The sequence below is a fragment of the Phallusia mammillata genome, chromosome 3 (assembly GCF_965637545.1).
Source record: "Phallusia mammillata chromosome 3, kaPhaMamm4.hap1.1, whole genome shotgun sequence".
Lineage (NCBI taxonomy): Eukaryota > Metazoa > Chordata > Ascidiacea > Phlebobranchia > Ascidiidae > Phallusia > Phallusia mammillata.
The window spans coordinates 26,203,669-26,226,394 of record NC_137254.1 but is presented as its reverse complement, the minus strand read 5'-3'; the positions used below and the strand labels follow the sequence as shown (position 1 = coordinate 26,226,394).

Here is a 22,726-nt window from a genome sequence, read left to right as displayed (position 1 = left end):
ATGTCAAGTGATATGGCTTGCACTAAATACACAACAATTACCACCGAAAACGAGAGCTGCAACCTTGGTCAACCTTCACTTCCGGATCAACGTATAAGTATTATAATGAAGTTGGTTTTCAAGAAATAATGTAAAATAATTTTCTAGAACAACAAGCGAAATTGGTGGGCAACTTTGAGAAAAAGGAAAAAGGTTTAAAACGGTGGTTTTTTGGAATTATTTGTGCTCTATTTTTGACAACGATTGTAGGATTTATAGGTGTTTATGCTATGGTAAGTCAACCACTTGTAACAAAGATAAACAACTAAACAACCTTTGTGTACAGGTTTCTAGATCTACAGCAAGTCTTCAAAGCCAGTTAGGGGCTGTAGGAACGTTTACTAAACTGGAAAGACACAATAGTAAGTACACATTTTTGAAGCACTGGTTCCCTATGTAAGATAGACTTAGTAATAACAAAGGGAAACAACTAAGCGTATGGGTGCTGTATAACCTTAAAGAGCAACGTAGTGGTTCTCAACCAGGGGGGAATTTTGTAATTTGTAGGGGGAAATTTGTGTCCCAATATTAATCTCTTAGTGGTTTTCTGTGCTATGTGTTATTGCTGCAATTGCCATATATGAGCTGAGAAAAAGAAAGTTCTCATATCATTGATTTAAGGCAGGAATGCAGCTATTTGTAGAGGGGAATTAAATTTGAATATCGACTAAAAGAGTGAACAGGACAAAACAGGTTGGAAACCACTGACGTAGGCCAATAGTTTTCACTTGAAGACATCCACATAACTTCCACGCAACACACAAGGGATTTACAAAATTATTTACATATTGAATTCCTGCATTACATTAGCTTATTTGAAAGTGACCTTGCACGACAAAACGTGACTAAATGTATTCGTTTATATAGCGAGAACTTGGATAAAAGTAGTACATATTATTTGTGTGACGCCCTGACCTCCCATAACGAACTTGTCAAACAATATCACGTTCTTTTACTTTAGCTACCTGTCTTAATGGTGGATTATTCATCATCGAATCCCGCCATTACAAGTGTTTGTGTGCATCAGGGTACAGTGGAATTCGTTGTGGAAAAGGTAGGCATCAGAATATAATGTATGTTGTATTAGTTGAAGCATTTTTCAGCCACTTTTCGAAAACACAGTCTATCATGTTATCGTATCGGTTACGTTATTTTATTTGGCCTAAAGACAATGGTAAAAAACTATTTTCAGACATTGATGAATGTTCAACTGGAACACACAACTGTCATGAACACGCAACTTGTATCAACACAGTGGGTAGTTTCCAATGTTCATGCAACGCAAACTACACAGGAGATGGAAGACAATGCCGTAAGCTTAATAAGAAAACAAAAAAGCGTAATTTCCTAAACATTCCTAAAAATAATACTTTTAGGGCCCAATTTTTGCTCGACTAATGTCGGCCTTTGCCAGCATAACGGACCTTGCTCGGACACCAGTACTGGCTACAACTGCTCTTGCAACATTTGGCATTCAGGAAACCATTGTGAGCAAGGTATCTATCAAAGTGTTATGTATTTGCATAAAATGTGTATTAGTGTTAAGTAATAACTTTGTGCTAGAGCATGACCATGTGATTATGACCACTAAAAGAAATTGGGAAAACGCGAGGAGATACTGTAAGTCAATTGGTGGAGATTTGGCGACCTGGGGAATGAGAAATGCGACTGTTCGCAAGTATGTAACATTTGTCTAGATTTGTACTTTCTCATAAAATTACTTTGCGATGAACCACGTAAGTAACGGTGGGGTTATGTACGTGGATTGTTTTAGGGCATAAAATAAATGTAAATTGCTGTTAAACGTGCAATGCTTTAGGTCAGTGGTCGGCAACCACCGGGTGCCCGGGGCAGGTCCGTAAGGAGTTCGTTAACAGGCCGCCTACTTTTTTAAGTTAAATGCTTCGAAACATTTTTGTAGCCATCTGTGCATCCCAGGGATGATAAAATGATTGATCTAATTCTAATGCAATCCATACATACGGTTGCTTTGGCATGTGCACATATGTATAACTCATTTCAACAGTAACACATCTTTATAGCTGAACATTTGGGGCGGTCCGCGATAAAACTTCAGTTTTAGTTTAAACGGTTGCCGACCCCTGTATTGGGCCTTATTAATAATATTGTTTACATGCTTAGCTGGATTGTTACAAATATGATCGAAACGCGACCCCCCGGATACTACTGGATCGGTTTGAATGACCTTGAACGGGAAGGAGTCTGGAAATATATAGATGGAGTTCCCGTGACCAACACCAACACCGATTTTCATCAGGGTGAGCCAAACAACAGTGGGGACTGTGGCCAACTTTACTATGTTCGAAATTTTTTTGCAATGGATGATTACCCATGTGGTCGTGAAAATTTTGCAATCTGCGAGCAATAATTGCCCTAGTGAGCGATTATTGCATTGGTTCGCCATCAAAATACTACCCATGTTGTCTAACCATTTATAATATGTTTTGTTAACCATCTCATTAGAATTGCAAGCGTGTCCATCACCAAATCAGGGATTTTTTGTTTGGCCTAATTCGTGTTTACACTTAAACATGAAAAAGTTTAAATTTTAAGTGTGTTCACAATATTAGGTATCATTTTAAATGATGGGCCTACTGTATATATATACATATATGTTGAAGTCACTGGCATCGCCTATTGATCAATGTTAAAATAACTTGTTACTTTTTTGGATAATCTGCTGTAATTTATTTGTTTTGACAGCCTGTATTGTAAATGTTGTTTAAACATAGTCGCCGCACGACCACAATATAACCATTGAAATATAAAGTATGTTACCAAATTGTTTCTGCAAACATATGTATTGGAATTATCGTGCTCTGTCGCAAATTATTTCGTTAGCTGTAAACGTCTGTAAACAAACGCATGAACAAGTGTATTTGTTATAATTCGGCGCTTTTGTTCTGGCAGTTTCTCAAATACATTGCAAATATATAGTGAATAAAAAAAACTTAATAAAGTTTGTTTTTAACGAGGAAAGGGTCTGCAAGTTTTCCGTATTAGTTGAAAAAAGAACATTGATTGTACCTACAATGTGCACGGTTGATACGAAAAAAAAATTAAATTATTCGTCCACGCAAATTCAATCTATTTTTCGAAATTACACCCAGATACACAACTTCTGCTGCATTGGATTGTGGCGAAATGGCTCGGTTCGCGTCCTTGACGCAGAACCTGGTTAGCAACCAATACTGATTTTATCGTGACGCGGTAAACGATATGAAAAAGGCTATTTGGGTCAATGAGCCAAGTACGGAGAACCAAGTAATTGGACAGGCGCGAGAAATGAAGTCATTTCATAGAAATTTGGGGACATAAAGAACGATAGGCCCAGCTGTTCGCAAGTATATAATCGATTATTTGAACAGGTCAATTTTTCAGGAAAGATCAAAAACATTTCGGGCTCCCGCACATGATGAATACCCAAAATAACAGCGCCAAATTCATTTACATATTGTGTTCTCTATGATATTAAATGATTAAAGTTCGGCTCCAAACGTATTTAAAGCGGCGTAAACCGAAGGATCATGATAGTGTTTCCACGACAACACCAATATCGATCTTCCTCCTAGTGAGCCAACTATGACCAATTGCGCAACTACCATCAGACACAGATTTGTAGTTGATATAATCACTATAGGGCTAGGCATCATGTAAGTCCCTCCACAAGTAGGCATGTTAATGTCGTCGACGATCACTGAGTTAAATTGCTGTAAGTGCCTGTTGCCTTCAGAGCAGTGGTTTCCCCAATTGGATTTTACGGAATCAAAAGCGGGTTTCTAAAGTCGCTAACAACGCTTGCTGATTCGTTAAAGATGGTAAAACATTACTGTGAGTAACGTTGGAACAGGGCCAAGAGTAATAGTATGCATATTGCGGTCCGAACAACCCCTACATTTTAAACTTTAAACAAACTTTCGGCTCTGTGGCGTTTGATGGTCACAAGTCGGACTATGAAACAAAATTTTCATGTCTCTCTTAGCATGTTTTCTGGAAAAATCTATTACATACCGGTGGACAGTATAAATTTTACCTGCTACTTTAGGATTACATCAGATGCTATTTCAACTTCACGTTAAATATTCACCGTTTGTGTGTTTGTAATCCGTTGTCTAGTGAGAGAGAAAGTTCGCTGCAAAAGTGTAATAATTTTCGTTTTAACCGTTACGTTGTTATTTGACCAGCATTTGAGCAACAGATGCAACGGTATTAGGAACTTGGCGATATTCTTTCATGTGCTGTAGTTTAAGTAATTCATAAAATTATGTTTTTTTAATATTGCGGCCGCAGAGACGAGAAATATTTTAGAAAATTGTTGATGGTTGTTTCAGTAAAACAAGTAAAACACAACAATTAGCAGCTTGAACGGGAAACGACGGGAATATGGCGCCTGTCAAATGGACCATTTTGCAATTTGTGTGCGATTGCTGTACTGAAAACTACCTAAAGGGACTTTTACACTAGGAATCACTGAAATTTCATACTATGGGCTTAATTGACATTCGCATCCAGCTGCTGGACTTGTTTTTGCTTAGTGGACAAACTGGCGGTCGTTTGAGAAGCTCTATTGCAACCGACTGTGGGAAACAGGTTGTGTCCCATGTGTGACATTTTCGGTTTTATTTATGATTTTATGTGTTGGGAGTCACGGTCATGCGTTTTGTCCAAGAGTTGTTAAATTAAAATGAATCCAAAACCAATACTCGAAAATAAATGCTTATTTATTCTCTACAAATTTAACGGGATCGGAGAACAACACAAACACCAGAACGCGTAGAGACGGAGACACCTTTTCTATCCACTAAGTATGACGTAAATAAAATATATATATTATTCTGTTTCCTATGAAAGTGGTTGACAAGAAAAGATAACTTCTCTAAACTAATATTAACTATTGTTCTTCGTGGGTGGATATTCATCACTGAGTCACAAATGTAACCAAGACGGGTGGACACAACAAACAAACAGTACATACGGAATTAGCAATAGCGGTTTCAGTGAAGACAAATCAATAGCCTATTTTGAAGATATGGAATCAGCATATCAGAACTGCACCTTTGAAGAGCCACCGGTTTCGGCTAAAAGTATGTTTCTTGTTAGGATTTTCACTACAGTGTAGTGTATTGAAATATTTTTAGATTGGACGACAACTCAAAACTGCTGTGTAGAAGATGCGAAGACAAAAGTCCTTGCAAGAAACGTGAGGATTTCGAGGGGACTGCTCATTGGAATAACTATTTTTCTATTTATGACTACGTTAGGTGGATTTGGAGGCGTTATTTTCATGGTAAGACCACAACACAAAAGTGTTGTAACAAACCAGCTAATGGTATCTTTGAACAGGTTTCAAAACTACCAAACCAATTAGACGGCGTGGGACAGTTTAATAACAGTCAGGAAATATACAATGGTAAGTATATGCGAACAACATTCAAATCGAAGTGGTTAATACCATTTTCTTAACAAAGGCACCTGCTTCAACAACGGAAGTTTTGTTATTGAATCAAATCAATACAAGTGCTTGTGCACATCAGGATTCTATGGAAAACGTTGCGAGATTGGTAAGTGCCAGAATGTCGATTGTAATGTAACTTGTAAAAAAACACTTGTGTGGGTGCTTATAACCGGGAGGATTGAAAAACAAACAAATGCGCAAGTCAAACATACTGCTGTCATGGCTATTTGTTCTTACACAATGGACAGTTTTTAGTGTTCATGCAACACAAACTATGACTGGATGGTACGAAATGCGGTTAGTTTCTCGTCTCCGGGAAACAACAAGTTTGTAACCAAAATGATGGTCGTCCCCAGCACGATTTGAGATCGACTCTCTTTTTAAAATTTAATCAGTGGATCAGTTAAGGCAATCTAAATAGTAAATATTTTCACTACGCTTTTGAAGCCCTCCAGGCAGTAGTGACACACTTTGTGAAATGGTTTAAATCTTAACTGTTTTAAGATTTTAATGAATGTACGGGTGGAACACACAACTGTCATCAACAAGCAACTTGTGCCAACACAGTGGGTAGTTTTGAGTGTTCTTGCAACGCAAATTACACAGGAGATGGAAGGCTGTGCAGTAAGCTTAAAAATTCTGACATGACCAGTCAATTAAATTTTGTACCGTACGACCCTTACATTTATAAATTTTAAATACTTTCAGAGGCCAACTTTTGCTCGGATAACGTCGGCCTCTGCAAGCATAACGGGACCTGCTTAGACACTTTTACCGCCTACAATTGCTCTTGCAATCGTTTTTACACAGGAGAGCATTGTGAGCGAGGTATGAATAGATTTGTGCGAAATTTGATACATTTTTGATGGAAACTGTAAAAAAACAATTTCTATGTTTTAGAACTTGTTGACCATGTGATTATGACCACTGAAAGAAATTGGACAGACGCTAGAAAATATTGCAAGTCAATTGGCGGAGATTTGGCGACCTGGGGAATGAGAAATGCAACTGTTCGCAAGTACATATAACCAACATATTCCTAGCTTTAGGTACATAAGATGCAAGCGTTGTGAGTCGTGAAAGCGGGAGTGCCGTGAGATGCATTTATACCGGAAACTTTTATTTGAGAATGAAACGATCAACAAGAAATAATCCAACATGGGACAATATGTCAACAAGAGCTATTCCGTTCTGAAACAACTTCGAAAAATAGATCAATTAAATCTCACTAGAACTTACCAGCAATTGACATAATTTTTTGTTTCCTATGTTTTTCAAATCTCCGACAACATTAGTAACACCGTATACAACTTTATAGCTGGATTGTGAAAACCTTACTTCGACCGCGAACCCGGCCAGCGAATTACTGGATTGGTTTGACTGATCGTGAACATGAAGGAGTTTGGAAATACATTGATGGTGTTCCCGTGACAACAGCAAATACCGATTTTCATCCTGGTGAGCCAAACGATCTTTGGAGTGCGGACTGTGGTCTCATGAACTATGCGTATAAATTCAAAATGGATGACCTCCCTTGTGGCAAGACCAACATGTTAGCAATTTGTGAGCGACTGCGACGTTAAGATTGGCACTTGTCATTCATGTTTATGCATTATGGGTATGGAACCTATTGAATCATGATGGATAACAACTCTTGTGGCAAACTTGTATGCGATTGAACACATATTATGTTTAGTAATAAATTCACCATTTCACCGATTTTTGTGGCAAAAAGCTTTCTAACGCATTATTATTGGACACGTGGACTTACATGTCAATATATAGCCAGTCTGTACTTGTATTTTAATTCTGTCTTATTTATAGTTCGTTTTGAACAAACAAAATTTCTCAAACTTATTGTTTTGCCAACCGTACAAGTTTAACTTATCTTAAAAACATGGACGTCTGTTTAAGCATCACACGTGAGATAAATATGATAAAAAAGATGATAAACAATTTCATGCAATGAAAAAGGGTTTGCTCTGTACCGCAAATGACAGCAATACCTATGTTACCCGCCACGATTGCCTGGTTAAAATGTCGACTAAATCAACCAATGGACAACATTTTTATTGCCCAGATATCACTACATACATATACAGTAAGTCAATACCTGTCAATTTGGAGTTACTCTTGTAACTAGCACGTTGTCGTTTCCGCTTTGGGTACATTTTCATCACACTGTCCTTAAAATCCTTGACTTTGCATTGCCATTCGTCGCGATCTAAACAAAAGCACCCATTAACAAATGACACTGCAGCGCTGTTTAAAAAGCACAATATGTTCAACTATTAACAAACAATTAATCTTATTTTTTTGTAAACATTTATACCACACCGATTAAAAGTTAGCAAATAAAGCTGGAAATGTAGCCCTTTCCAGTTTCTGCATACAACTGTCAAAGGTTTTTGAATGTAGCCTACAGCATAAATAAACTTGTTAAAAATATGTAAAATTCGACTTAAGGTAAAAAGGGATGCAATATAACCCTAATGGAGCATGTTAAGCAATCGTCTATTCTTTAGGTAAAAAGAAACATTTATTCGGCAAAAAGTTTTTTTCTAATGACTTAATTAAACCTTTTTGCCTGATATTTTTGATATTATTTCGTGATTAAATGCAGACACAAACTCTTTGTTACGTTACAAACACTTCCAACAACTATTCGTTCATTCATTACAGCAGCAGACAATAGAAGTAGACAATAAAAACTAGTCACCAAGCTTTTTGTCATAAGGTTGTGCTCCTGGCACTTAACGTACCATGGTAATCAAAGATAAACTTGCCTCACGTTTGGTATGAACTCATCTGATTTTCATTTTGGAAAAGCAAGAGTTAGCCTACTTTTATCGCAATATTTTTGTTCACTATATAATTAACCAGTATTTGTTCATGAATATGTATTGTATCACTCACAAAATGCGCAGCGCAGCCAAATAAAAGGCCATTAATAACAAAAACCACAACAATACATTATCATTAAAGCTAACACTACTTGAGCAGTTCGTTTCGTAACCACATTAATTCGACGTTTAACTTTTTAAAATCATTTTGTAACATTATTTAGCCTATATTATATAAATGAATAGAAACCTGGAGCAAACGACGAGAAACGTATTGTTGTTGTGAATGTGTCTATGACACAATATTCACATCGGTTGGTGCACAAATACAAAACTACAATGATCCTAAGGTAAATCATTGCTTCGTGGAAAGGAGAGAAAGCAGACGTTAGGTTCGCGAAAATATCAAGCGAAGGTTTATTTAAGTAAAGGAAGTGAAAACGAACGCCTGTCAATTCACCTTCAGGCATTAAACGTATATTTTGACATTTCGTGAGGAAGCTGCACACAATATATCCATGCAAAATATATGCGAAAATAACAAGCCAGGGTATATATTTTAATAAAGAAAGTGAAAACGACTGCCTGTCAATTTAGGCATTAAATGTCTGTTTTGACGTTTTGTTAACAGGAAGCTGCACACAATATATCCTTCACAGCCCACTAGTCACTGCCTACGTTTAATGTTGGCGTGACTGTTTAGAAACCTCTTGCGCCTTTCAAATTAAACATTGTTACAATTAAGAGTCTGTCGTAGAGCATCAAGATATACAACATCGCAATGGATATGAGTATACAGGAAGAACCAATTGATACCAACGCCAGGTCTACGACAAAGGGAAAGAAAGAAAAGAAAAATGTGTCTTTTTTGTTGCTTGCAAGCGTAGTAACAATTATCCTTATTGGCGCATTTACATCATTTTATGTCATGGTACGTTTTGCATCAACACGTTATAAATAAACAAATGTTTTAAAAAAAATTTTTTGGGGAAAATGATCTTAACTTTTGTCAGAATTTAAGCATTGCGACAACTAAAAAAACTTTGCATGATTGTTTTGAAAATAATATTTTTTAAATTTCTATCGCAAAACAGTTTCATTTTCGTGCGTTATAGCTACCTTGCAACAACGTATAGTCTTAGCTTCGTGCAGTAGCTAGTCATTTAATGTGTGTTTATAAACAATTTAATTTTCTGCAATGAAAACTTGGTGAACGAGTTCTGACAACCCTGCGTATAAAAAACAGTCTTCTCAAATTTCAGATTTTTCGGCTACGAATTTCTGTGCAAGACTTAAAGGGGCAAATTATGCAAAAAGAATACAAAGGTGCGTCAATTAGTAACGCAAGTGAAAATGCTAAAAAAGTTGTACCTTAAGAATTTCGAACAAAAGAATTTCATGTACTGTTTATCAGGTTTTTTTTAACTGAAATTGCCCACAACGTTTTACGTGGTATTATTTTACATAATTCAGATATCAATGAATGTACGAGTGGAACACACAACTGTCATCAACACGCAACTTGTATCAACACAGTGGGTAGTTTCCAATGTTCATGCAACGCAAACTACACAGGAAATGGAAGACAATGCCGTAAGCTTAATAAGAAAGAAAACACCATAATTTCTTGGACATTCCTTAAAATCATACTTTTAGGGCCCAACTTTTGCTCGGCTAACGTTGGCCTTTGCAAGAATAACGGAACTTGCTTGAACACCAGTACTGGCTACAACTGCTCTTGCAACATTTGGCATTCAGGAAACCATTGTGAGCAAGGTATCTATCAAAGTGTAAAAGAGTATCAAAGTTATGTATTTGCACAAAATATGAATTAGTGTTAAGTAATAACTTTGTGCTAGAGCATGACCATGTGATTATGACCACTAAAAGAAATTGGGAAAACGCGAGGAGATACTGTAAGTCAATTGGTGGAGATTTGGCGACCTGGGGAATGAGAAATGCGACTGTTCGCAAGTATGTAACATTTGTCTAGATTTGTACTTTCTCATAAAATTACATTGCGACGAACCAAGTAAGTAACAGTGGGGTTATGTACGTGGATTGTTTTAGGGCATAAAATAAGTGTAAATTGCTGTTAAACGTGCAAATGCTTTAGGTCAGTGGTCGGCAACCACCGGGTGCCCGGGGCAGGTCCGTAAGGAGTTCGTTAACAGGCAGCCTACTTTTTTAAGTTAAATGCTTCGAAACATTTTTGTAGCCATCTGTGCATCCCAGGGATGGTAAAATGATTAATCTAATTCTAATGCAATCCATACATACGGTTGCTTTGGCATGTGCACATATGTATAACTCATTTCAACAGTAACACATCTTTATAGCTGAACATTTGGGCCGGTCCGCGATAAAACTTCAGTTTAGGTTTAAACGGTTGCCGACCCCTGTATTGGGCCTTATTAATAATATTGTTTACATGCTTAGCTGGATTGTTACAAATATGATCGAAACGCGACCCCCCGGATACTACTGGATCGGTTTGAATGACCTTGAACGGGAAGGAGTCTGGAAATATATAGATGGAGTTCCCGTGACAAACGCCAACACCGATTTTCATCAGGGTGAGCCAAACAACAGTGGGGACTGTGGCCAACTTTACTATGTTCAAGATTTTGCAATGGATGATTACCCATGTTTTATTAACAAATTGGCAATCTGTGAGAAATGATTGCCTTAGTGAGAGATTTTTGCCTTGGTAACGCGTTTAAAATCTCATGGCAGTCACATTTATATAATATGTTTTGTTAATCTCATTAGAATTGCAAGCGTGTCCATCACCAAATCAGGGATTTTTTGTTTGGCCTAATTCGTGTTTACACTTAAACATGAAAAAGTTTAAATTTTAAGTGTGTTCACAATATTAATTTATATATATACATATATGTTGAAGTCACTGGCATCGCCTATTGCTCAATGTTAAAATGTCTTCTTACTTATTTAGATAATCTGCTGTAATTTATTCGTTTTAACAGCCGGTGTTGTAAATGTTGTTTAAACATAGTCGCAACACGACCACAATATAACCATTGAAATATAAAGTATGTTACCAAATTGTTACTGCAAACATATGTATTGGAATTATCGTGCTCTGTCGCAAATTATTTCGTTAGCTGTAAACGTCTGTAAACAAACGCATGAAAAAGTGTATTTGTTATAATTCGGCGCTTTTGTTCTGGCAGTTTCCCAAATACATTGCCAATAGTATGTTACCAAATGGTTTTTGGAAACATATGTATTGGAATAATCGTGCTCTGTCGCAAATTATTTGTAAACGTCTGCAAACAAACGCAAGTAGAATTGTATTTGTTATAATTCGCCGTTGTGTTCCATGTTCCCCAAAAGATTGCAAATGTATGGTGAATAAAGAAAACCTAACAAAGTTTTTAATATTTTACGAGTAAAGGGTCTGCACGTTTTACGTATTAGTTTAAAAAAAATGGTGCATTTATATCATTAGTTTATAAAACATTGATGGTGCCTACATAGGCACGGATGATAGGAATTAAAAATCAAATCATTCGTCCAAGCAAAATCGTTTTTACGAGTTTGTCACTACAACCTTGTGGTTTGAAACACACAGACTTTAAATTCAACCTATTTTTGAATATACATCCAACTACACAACTTACTGCATTGGATGTCGCCAATTGGCTCGACTCGCGTCCTTGAGTCAATGCTGATTTTATCGTGACGCGCCAAACTATATAGGAAAGACCTATTTCTGCCCAATGATCCAAGAAAAGAAAACCAAGTATTTGGACTAGCGAGAGAAATAAGGTCATTCAATTGCAAATTTGGCGACATTATAAACGAGAGACCTAGCTGTTCGCATGTATATAATCAATTCTCAGAACACGTCAATTTCTCGGGAAAAAAACAAAAACATTTCGGGCTCCTAGCACATGACGTTGAATATCCAAAACAGCAGCGGCCAAATTCATTCACATGTCAAAAAATATCATGATAGTGTTTCCTTGACAACAACCAACATTGATCTTCATCCTAGTGAGCCAACTATGGCCAATTGAGCAACTACCAGACACACATTTGCAGTTGATAATTACAATCGCGAACCATATATGGTATGGACTATAGTCCATACATACAGGCACCCTGTAAGTGACTGTATACTTTAATGCTTTTCACAGGATCTGTCCCTCCGAAAGTTGGCATGTTAATGTCGTCCACGATCACCAATATACTTGTTATAAGTGCTGCCTTTAGAGCAGTGGTTTCCCAATTGGATTATTCGAAAGCAAAAACGGGTCCCTAAAGTCTTTAAAAAGGTTGTTGCTGATGTGTTCGTAAAAGCATTATTGTGAGTAACGTTGGGACAGGGCCAATAGTAATAGTATGGACATTGCGGTCCGCACAACCTCTACATCTCAAACATTAGGCTCTGTGACATTTAAATGGTTGCAAGTCGGAGTACGAAACAATTTTATCCTGTGGGCTTAATTTACATTCGCATCCAGCTGCTGGACTTGTTTTTGCTTAGTGGACAAACTGGCGGTCGTTTGAGAAGCTCTATTGCCATCGACAGTACGAAACAGGTTGTGCGCCCATGTGTGACACTTTCGGTTTTATTTACGATTTTATGTGTTGGGTGTCACGGTCATGCGTTTTGTCCATGAGTTGTTAAATTAAAATGAATCCAAAACCAATACTCGAAAATAAATGCTTATTTATTCTCTACAAATTTAACGGGATCGGAGAACAACACAAACACCAGAACGCGTAGAGACGGAGACACCTCTTCTATCCACTAAGTATGACGTAAATAAAATAATATTATTCTGTTTCTTATGAAAGTGGTTGACAAGAAAAGATAACTTCTCTAAACTAATATTAACTATTGTTCTTCGTGGGTGGATATTTATCACTGAGTCACAAATGTAATTAAGACGGGTAGGCACAACAAACAGACAAGTACATTCGGAATTTGCAATAGCGGTTGCAGTGAAGACAAATCAAGGTCCCATTTTGAAGATATGGAATCAACATATCAGAACTGCACCCTTGACGAGCCCTCGCTTTCGGGTAAAAGTATGTTATTTGCTAGGATTTTCACTGCAGTGTCACATGTAATGTATTGAGATATTTTTAGATTGTACGACAACTCAAAACTGCCGCGGAGAAGATGCCAAGTCGACTAAAGTCTTTGCAGGAAATGCAACGATTTCCAAGGAAATGCTCATTGGATTAACCATTTTTCTATTCATGTTAGGTGGATTTGGAGGCGTTTTTTTCATGGTAAGACCACAGCACAAAAGTATCTTAAAAAACCAACCAATGACTTTCTTCCACAGGTTTCAAAACTGCCGAACCAATCATGCGATGTGGGACAGTTTAATGAACACCAGGAAATATACAATGGTAAAAGTATACCCACAATATTTAAATTGAAGTGGCCAATAATCGTTTTCCTTTCAGGCACCTGTCTTAATAACGGAAGCTTTCATGTCGAATCAACTCAATACAAGTGCTTGTGCAATTCAAGATTCTCAGGAAAACGTTGTGAGAATGGTAATTGTCAAAATTTCGGTTATCAGTGCAATATGGTAAACAAAACATTGAATTTAAGGTGTATATACTGTAACTTCTAGAGGGGATAATTCTAAAGCTACATTATAAGATGTTTTCAGATATTGATGAATGTGCAAGTCAAACACACAACTGTCATCAAAACGCAACATGTTATAACACATTTGGTGGTTTCCAGTGTTCATGCAACACAAACTATGACGGGGATGGCACTAATTGCGGTAGGTTTTTGCGATAGTGTCGGTAAAAAAACTTGTATTGTAAAGAAAGGTCGCCCCACCATAACATCAAACAGACACAATCAAGATTTGCAATCAATTATTTCAATTACTCTCATAAAATGTAAATCCTTACTATTTTAAGATTTTAATGAATGTACGAGTGGGACACACAACTGTCATCACCACGCAACTTGCATCAACACAGCGGGTAGTTTTAAATGTTCTTGCAACGCAAACTACACAGGAGATGGAAAGCAGTGCAGTAAGCATATGAAAATATTGTGACTATAGTATGTTGTTTCGTACGACCCTTACATTTATGACTTTCACAAACTTTCAGAGGCCAACTTTTGCTCGACTAATGTCCGCCTTTGAAAGCATAACGGAACTTGTTTGGACACCGCTACAGGTTACAATTGCTCTTGTAATCTTTTTCACACAGGAGAGCATTGTGAGCGAGGTATCAAAATTTGCTATGCTTTTGGGAATGCAAAAAACATTGAGTTAAAATGTTTTAGAGCTTAACGATCACGTGATTATGACCACGGCAAGGAATTGGACGGACTCTAGAAAATATTGTCAGTCAATTGGCGGAGATTTGGTGACCTGGGGAATGAGAAATGCAACTGTTCGACAGTATGTATAATATACTTAGCTCTAGGCATGTCAGAGCTTGATAAAGTAAAACTGCTGAAGCATGCATTTGTACCAGATACTGTAAACCGGGAATAATAAGTTTAACAAGAACCACTCGAACATGACAAACTATGTCATTAGAAACAAACGCTGCTCCTTTAATTACCGTTTGAAAAATTGATCAAGTATTTCCAACATTACCAGCAGCTCACATAGTTTTTTGAATGTTTACAAGCACTAAACAATACAAGAACTCCGATAGAATTAATAAATCGGTAAAAAGACGATATGAGCCAATAGTTAGTCGAAAAATTTAATAACAAACTGCTCATTGTGTCATAAGACAACTTAACACAATGCTATCCAAATGTCGTCTCTTTACAATATTTGATTACATTTTCGACAACTTTGTTAACACCATTTGCCACGTTACAGATGGATTGTTAAAAACCGTCTTCGGCCGGGCACGAATTACTGGATCGGTTTGAATGATCGTGAACAAGAAGGGGTTTGGAAATATATTGACGGTGTTGCCATGACAACAGCCAATACCGATTTTTCTCCTGGTGAGCCGACCGATTATTGGGGTGCGGACTGTGGTCTTTTGCACCATGGGTATAAATTCCAAATGGTTGACCTTCCTTGTGTTATGTCAATGTTAGCAATATGTGAGCGACTGCAAACTTGAAGTTTGCACTTGGAATTTATGGTATATTCGCATCAGTTAAGAACCCTTGTAGTAAAACCAACTTCAGTTTCGTAATTAAACTATTGTTGTTCCGGTTTTGTTGTTAAAGTAACTGCTTGACCGCATTTTCAGCGCGTGGACTTACATGTCAACACTTGGTGTTTGTACTTTAATTTTGTTTGATTTATGATTCGTTTTAATAAAGAATTTGTTAACCTTAAAAGTTTTGTAAACTGCATAGTTTTACCTTTGTTTAAAAAACGTGGCCGAGACGTCAGTGTAATGCAACAGCAATACCAATTTACTGCCAAGATATCACTACATACATATACACAAAGTCAATACCTGTCAATTTGGAGTTACTCTTGTAACCAGCATGTTGTCGTTTCCGCTTTGAGTACATTTTGATCACACTGTCCTGAAAATCCTTGACTTTGCGTCGTGTTCTAAATAAAAGTACCTATTGCTCAAACGACAATAAGTTCCACTATTAACAAACAATTCATCTTCATTTTTTTAAACGTTTATCCCACATCGAATATAAGTTAACAATAGTGATTGAAATTGCCCACCTGTACAGTATCTGTATAAAGTAAAAACAAATTTCTTGGGAGATTTGTAAGATTTATACTTAGGGCACTTGTCCTTGATTAATGTCGGCGTTCGGAAATATATCGTAACCTGCTTGGACACCATTCAGGTTATACAATTGATCTTCAATATTTTTAGAAAGTTTGTAAGCAAGGTAAGTACACAACGCGAAATTCGGTTTTACTTGTTAAACAATAGAGACGGACACACCTCTTCCAATCACTAAGTATGACGTAAATAAAATAACATTATTCTGTTTCTCGTGAAAGTGGTTGACGGGAAAAGATAACTCTTCTAAACTAATATTAACTATTGTTCTTCGTGGGTGGATATTCATCAATGCGTCACAAATGTAACTAAGACGGGTGGACACAACAAACAGACAAGTACATTCGGCATTAGCAAAAGCGGTTCAGTTAGGACAAATCAATAGCCTATTTTGAAGATATGGAATCAGCATATCAGAACTGCACCCATGAAGAGCCACCGGTTTTGGCTGAAAGTATGTTTCTTCTTACGATTTTCCCCACAGCGTAATGTATTGAAATATTTTTAGATTGCACGACAACTCAAAACTGCTGTGAAGAAGATGCGAAGACAAAAGTCCTTGCAAGAAACGTGAGGATTTCTAGGGGACTGCTCATTGGAATAACTATTTTTCTGTTCTTGACTACGTTAGGTGGATTTGGAGGCGTTATTTTCATGGTAAGACCACAACACAAAAGTGTTGTAACGAACGAGTTAATGGTCTCTTTGAACAGGTTTCAAAACTGCCCAACCAATTAGACGGCGTGGGACAGTTTAATAACAGTCAGGAAATATACAATGGTAAGTATGCGAACAACATTCAAATCGAAGTGGTTAATACCGTTTCTTTTTAATAAAGGCACCTGCTTCAACAACGGAAGTTTTGTTATTGAATCAAGTCAATACAAGTGCTTGTGCACTTCAGGATTCTATGGAAAACGTTGCGAGATTGGTGAGTGCCAGAATGTCGATCATAATGTTACTTGTAAAAACACTTGTGTGGGTGCTTATAACTGGGAGTTTTGAGAAACTAACAAATGTGCAAGTTAAACATACTGCTGTCATGGCTATTTATTCCCACACAATCGACAGTTTTTAGTGTTCATGCAACACAAACTATGACTGGATAGTACTAAATGCGGTTAGTTTCTCGTCTCCGGGAAACAACACAATCAGTGGATCAGTTAAGGCACTCAAAATAGTTAATATTTTATTCTACGCTTTGATAGCCCTCCCGGCAGTAGTGACACACTTTAAGAAATGATTTAAATCTTTACTATTTCAAGATTTTAATGAATGTACGAGTGGAACACACAACTGTCATCAACACGCAACTTGCACTAACACAGTGGGTAGTTTTGAGTGTTCTTGCAACGCAAATTACACAGAAGATGGAAGGCTGTGCAGTAAGCTTAAAAATTCTGACATGACCAGTCAATTAAATTTTTTACCGAACGACCCTTAAATTTATAAATTTTAAATACTTTTAGGGCCCAACTTTTGCTCGGATAATGTCGGCCTTTGCAAGCATAACGGGACCTGCTTAGACACTTTTACCGCCTACAATTGCTCTTGCAATCATTTTTACACAGGAGAGCATTGTGAGCGAGGTATGAATAGATTTGCGCGAAAATTGATATATTTGTTATGAAAAATGTAGAAAACAATCACTATGTTTTAGAACTTGTTGACCATGTGATTATGACCACTGAAAGAAATTGGACGGACGCTAGAAAATATTGCAAGTCAATTGGAGGAGATTTGGTGACCTGGGGAATGAGAAATACAAATACAACAAGTACATATAACCAACATATTCCTAGCTTTAGGTACATAAGATGCAAGCGTTGTGAGTCGTGAAAGCGGAAGTGCCGTGGGATGCATTTATACCGAAAACTTTTATTTGAGAATGAAACGATCAACAAGAAATAATCCAACATGGCACAATATGTCAACAAGAGCTATTCCGTTCTGAAACAACTTCGAAAAATAGATCAATCAAATCTCACTAGAACTTACCAGCAATTGACATAATTTTTTGTTTCCTATGTTTTTCAAATCTCCGACAACATTAGTAACACCGTATACAACGTTATAGCTGGATTGTGAAAACCTTACTTCGACCGCGAACCCGGCCAGCGAATTACTGGATTGGTTTGACTGATCGTGAACTGAAAGGAGTTTGGAAATACATCGATGGTGTTTCCACGACAACGGAAAATACCGATTTTCATCCTAGTGAGCCAAACGATCTTTGGAGTGCGGACTGTGGTCTCTTGAACTATGCGTATAAATTCAAAATGGATGACCTCCCTTGTGGCAAGACCAACATGTTAGCAATTTGTGAGCGACTGCGACGTTAAGGTTGGCACTTGTCATTCATGTTTATGCATTATGGGCATGGAACCTATTGAATCATGATGGATAACAACCCTTGTGGCAAACTTGTATGCGATTGAACACATATTCTGTTTAGTAATAAATCCACCATTTCACCGGTTTTGTTGCAAAAAGAATTCTCTAACGCATTATCATTGGACACGTGGACTAACATGTCAATGTATAGACAGCTGTCTGTACTTGCGTAGTTCATACTTTAATTTTGTCTCATTTATGGTTCGATTGGAACAAACAAAATTTCTCGAACCGTTTACGTTACCTTGAAAATATGGCCGAGACGTGTGATAAGCACCACACGTGAGATAAATACGACAATAAACAATTCCATGCAAGGGAAAAGGGTTTGCTCTGCACCGCAAATCAGTGTTTCATACCGGAAAGGAACGTTATACCGCAACGAAATAAATGATTTTTGGCTCAAATACCGGAACGAAATACCGAAATAAAAAATATTCAAAATACCGGAACGGAGCGAAATGCCGTCATATTTTATTCCGGTATTTCGTTTTGGACATTTGACATGAAACAATTGCTGAAAATTTCGCGCCGTTAAGATATAATGAAAACTGAGGATCTTACAATTCACATCCATTTGACCATCATTGACAAATGTTATGTGACGTAACAACTACCGACAAAATTCTTGTGTGTTGCAACTTTCTTTTTTTTCGCCTAATAAAAGACCAGAAAAAATGTTCGTTTGTTAAGACCGAAATACCGAAAAATACCGTAATAAATTTATTTCGGTCAGACCGGAACGAAATGAAAATATCGGTCCAGAACGAAATAACGAAATAAATAAGTTGCTCAGAACGAATAACGTTATTTGATTTCGTTCCGTTCCGGTATGAAACACTGCCGCAAATTACAGCAATGCCAATTTTACCCGCCACGATTGCGTGCTTAGTAAAGCCAAAAGTCGACTGACTCAACAAGTGGACAACAGTTTTACTACAAAGATATCACTACATACATATACACAAAGTCAATACCTGTCAACTTCGAGTTACTCTTGTAACCAGAATGTTGTTGTTTCCGCTATGGGTACATTTTCATCACACTGTCCTTAAAATCCTTGACTGTGCATTGCCATTCGTCGCGTTCTAAATAAAAGCAACCATTAACAAAATGATACTGCAGCCTTGTTTAAAAAGCACAATATGTTCCACTATAAACAAACAATCAATATTAATTTTCTGTAAACGTTTATACCACTCCGATTAAAAGTTAGCAAATAATGCTTAAACTTTTTCCCTGTCCAGTCTCTGTTTATCTCTGTTTTTTCAGTTGTCAAAAGTTTTTAAATGTACAGCACAATTAGCATAGTCCAAAGTCCGACACAAACCCATCAGAAATGTGTAAAATTCGATTTAAGTTAAAAAGAGAAGCAACATCACTCTAATTGAAGCATGATCAGCAATATGCATCAGAGTTAGTTATGTTTTCGATATTATTTCGTAAACTACCAATCTAAACAAACCACATACATAAGTCTACATGGACTTAGCATTTTACAAAATAAGGCATTGACATTTTAAGGCAGACATTAACTCTTTGTTGCGTTCCAAACACTTCCAACAACCATTCATTCATTTATTCATTTACAGCAGCAGCCAGCAGGCTAGACAATCGGAACTAGTAAACTAATTTATTTGTCAAAAGGTTGTGCTCCTGGCACTTAACGTTCTATGGTAATTAAAGATAAACTTTCCTTACGTTTGGGTATAAACTCATCTGATTTTCATTTTGAAACTTGCATAAACACACCGTTCTGTCATTTCAGCAGCCTCGTCGTTTCCAAAATGTGCAACTGATTCGCTTTCATTCCAGGAGCAGACGTTTACTAAATGCTTTGTTTAAATTTTGCAATTAAAACTTGCGTTTCTCAACAGGACACAAAAGTTAACTCCTGCAACAAAGATTTACTTTACTTTAACACATAATTTAACTAAACTTTTCATTTAATCGCGCTTAAAATTCTGAAAATGTAAACAGCTTTTTAACAGTCGCGGAGAGCTTCGTCCCCGCGAAGCAACCTGATCACGTGATCAGTGCAGTGGAGCGAAGGTAACTAGTTATAAAATACACAACACAAAATAATTTGGTTTCTGGACGTTTTCAAAGTGCAAATTTCAAACAATAAATGCTTCAAAGCTTTACGGAATAAATTTAGACTGCAGCTTCGCACAAACCTAACAGCTTCTAACTACCACGGGACAGAAATTTAGAGATTTTTTTAGCAAAACGACGCCATTTTAATTCGCGATAAACTTGGTGTCAGGAGGAAGACGGAATCACGTGACTTCCAAAATGCATAATTTATGATTTTTATTAAAGGTAGTTTTTTCTGTAGTAAATAGCAAATATTTCTTAGCAACTGCGAAAACACAATTCATTTACCTCAAAAATTACTTTATCTGTTATCAAGACTCACTAATGATTCTTGAAGGTATAAACCTACTTGAAAGCTTCAAACAACAACAACATATTTTGCTTTAGCTGACTGCATTTTCATGTAGCTGACTATAATCCAACTTAACTGGTACTTGCTGCAATAAGGGTATTAGACAAAACCAAATTACAAGAAAGACTGAAGTAACAACCAGGCTACAGCTCAGGTGCTTTGTTTCCTTGACAACGCGCCATGGCACTGCAATCGAAATACACCAACAAATAGTTTACCATGTAATTACTGTTTTGCGTTGTTGGAAAACACCAACTTTGTAGAGTTTGTTTTCACATACCCCACGACTTAGGCAACATAATAGGAAATGGCACAATGTCTTTGAATGTAGATAAATATAAGCTCAACGTTATAACTCTTCTTTCTGTGCTGTAAGATTGTCTTCAAACTCGTCGTTGGTTTCAGATGCCGGGCTGTCCTCGCCAACTATTATTGGTTCACGAATCTGTCCGGCGTTGGGATTTTTTCTAATGAAATATTTATTGTTCAGATTAATTTTGTGTTATTATCTGAGACATTGTAAAAAAACTTACTGAAAATGCTTAATGATTTTATTGATAAAATCAACAGCACCAGATGTGTCTAGTTGAATTGCTCCTAGCTCTGTAGTAAACAAAAAACATGCATCAATAAATATTATTTTAACGAGGCAAAGTTCCTTTGGGTTGCTAGAGCGAAGACATGCTAAATTAAATTGCGTGCTTGTCAAACATAGCGAGCGGGCATACTACTGCGACAGACGCTTGAAGGGTACACTAAATATTGCCAGGTTTGTTAAGTTTGATTAGCAAGTAGACCATGTGCTCATGGCAATGCCAAACGATCGACTTGATTGCTTTGCTTTAAAAGTCAATATGTCAGACAACCGTCGGGGATACGTCATACCAAGTGAATGCCATACATTTCTGCATGTCCGGTGCAGAAAATACTTGAAATACGCTGCCAGCTGTACAGGACACAGTATAGGCTAGCCTACACAACAGCAAGCAACCTACCATCAATGGAATTGACATCTGCAGCCTCCAGAAACACTTTGTTGATGTAATCTTTTTCGATATGTGATCGTTTGTGAAAAAGGTCTAACATTTGTTGGACTGAAGCACCTTTTCCATTGTACATTTTGTCAAACTCTTTGCTTGTGCCTGTAAAAGGGTTTCGGTTTAAAATACAGAAAAATTACACTGAGAAAAGGGTGTTAGGATATTTACCGATGTCAATTGCTTCCGTAAGAGACTGCAAAACAAATATATTCAGTTAGTAAAAGACATAACATTAACACGATTGTTATCCGTAACGCTTGGTCTTTTTGTGGCTTGATATGCATAAAGCTTTGCTTGTGTAGTTTAAAACATAAGCATTATTCACACAAACACAATGATTGAACGGAATTTAAAACACAACACTATGGGCTGGTTTTATCATTTGCTGAATGGTTGACAAGGTAAATGCTAGCCTACCTGCATGTCGTCAGCCTTTACACACAAGGAATACATGAACAATACACAGAAAACTGCTGCTGCCTTTTTGGTCCAAAACGTCATCTTAACGGCTGATTTTCAAACTGTTTCTTTATGATACAACTCAAACGTAAAGTCTAAAATCGCTTGTCCGAAAGGCAATCTTTTCTTCTTAGCTATAAAGCGTGTAAGCAAAGACTGACTGAATTGCTACAGGCGATAAAATGTATGAAAAAAGGCGGTGTTCCTCGCCAAACTGGTGATTTTAGAAGCCGTGCAACAAGTGTCACGCAAACGTGCACAACAAGCTGCTAGTGCGGAACGG

The 22,726-nt window shown here is 37.1% G+C and overlaps 2 protein-coding genes across 2 annotated transcripts; one reads left to right on the top strand and one right to left on the bottom strand.

Annotated features, from left to right (window-relative positions):
- LOC145219891 (uncharacterized) lies at positions 1 to 11,041 on the top strand. The gene is made up of 12 exons (XM_080087194.1): positions 1 to 91; positions 148 to 272; positions 326 to 401; positions 1,001 to 1,093; positions 1,232 to 1,351; positions 1,416 to 1,535; positions 6,020 to 6,139; positions 6,224 to 6,343; positions 9,832 to 9,951; positions 10,015 to 10,134; positions 10,218 to 10,332; positions 10,798 to 11,041. Exons 1-12 carry the CDS (start codon positions 1 to 3, stop codon positions 11,039 to 11,041), a joined length of 1,464 nt encoding a protein of 487 aa, XP_079943320.1.
- Positions 11,042 to 21,088: 10,047 nt separating this feature from the next.
- On the bottom strand, positions 21,089 to 22,603 carry LOC145218941 (uncharacterized). Its single transcript, XM_080086362.1, has 5 exons — positions 22,402 to 22,603; positions 22,153 to 22,177; positions 21,940 to 22,086; positions 21,478 to 21,547; positions 21,089 to 21,411 (listed from the first exon to the last, which is right to left on the bottom strand). The coding sequence occupies exons 1-5, from the start codon at positions 22,483 to 22,485 to the stop codon at positions 21,294 to 21,296; spliced, it is 444 nt and encodes a 147-aa protein (XP_079942488.1). The 5' UTR covers positions 22,486 to 22,603; the 3' UTR covers positions 21,089 to 21,293.
- Positions 22,604 to 22,726: the final 123 nt, after the last annotated feature.

Coding starts and splice junctions, on each gene's coding strand:
- LOC145219891 (XM_080087194.1), top strand. CDS start 1: ATGTCAAGTGATATGGCTTGCACTAAATACACAACAATTACCACCGAA. Junction 92..147: donor ACCTTCACTTCCGGATCAAC/GTATAAGTATTA, acceptor ATAATTTTCTAG/AACAACAAGCGAAATTGGTG. Junction 10,135..10,217: donor AGGAAACCATTGTGAGCAAG/GTATCTATCAAA, acceptor ACTTTGTGCTAG/AGCATGACCATGTGATTATG.
- LOC145218941 (XM_080086362.1), bottom strand. CDS start 22,485: ATGACGTTTTGGACCAAAAAGGCAGCAGCAGTTTTCTGTGTATTGTTC. Junction 22,087..22,152: donor TACGGAAGCAATTGACATCG/GTAAATATCCTA, acceptor ACCCTTTTACAG/GCACAAGCAAAGAGTTTGAC. Junction 21,412..21,477: donor AAAATCATTAAGCATTTTCA/GTAAGTTTTTTT, acceptor ATATTTCATTAG/AAAAAATCCCAACGCCGGAC.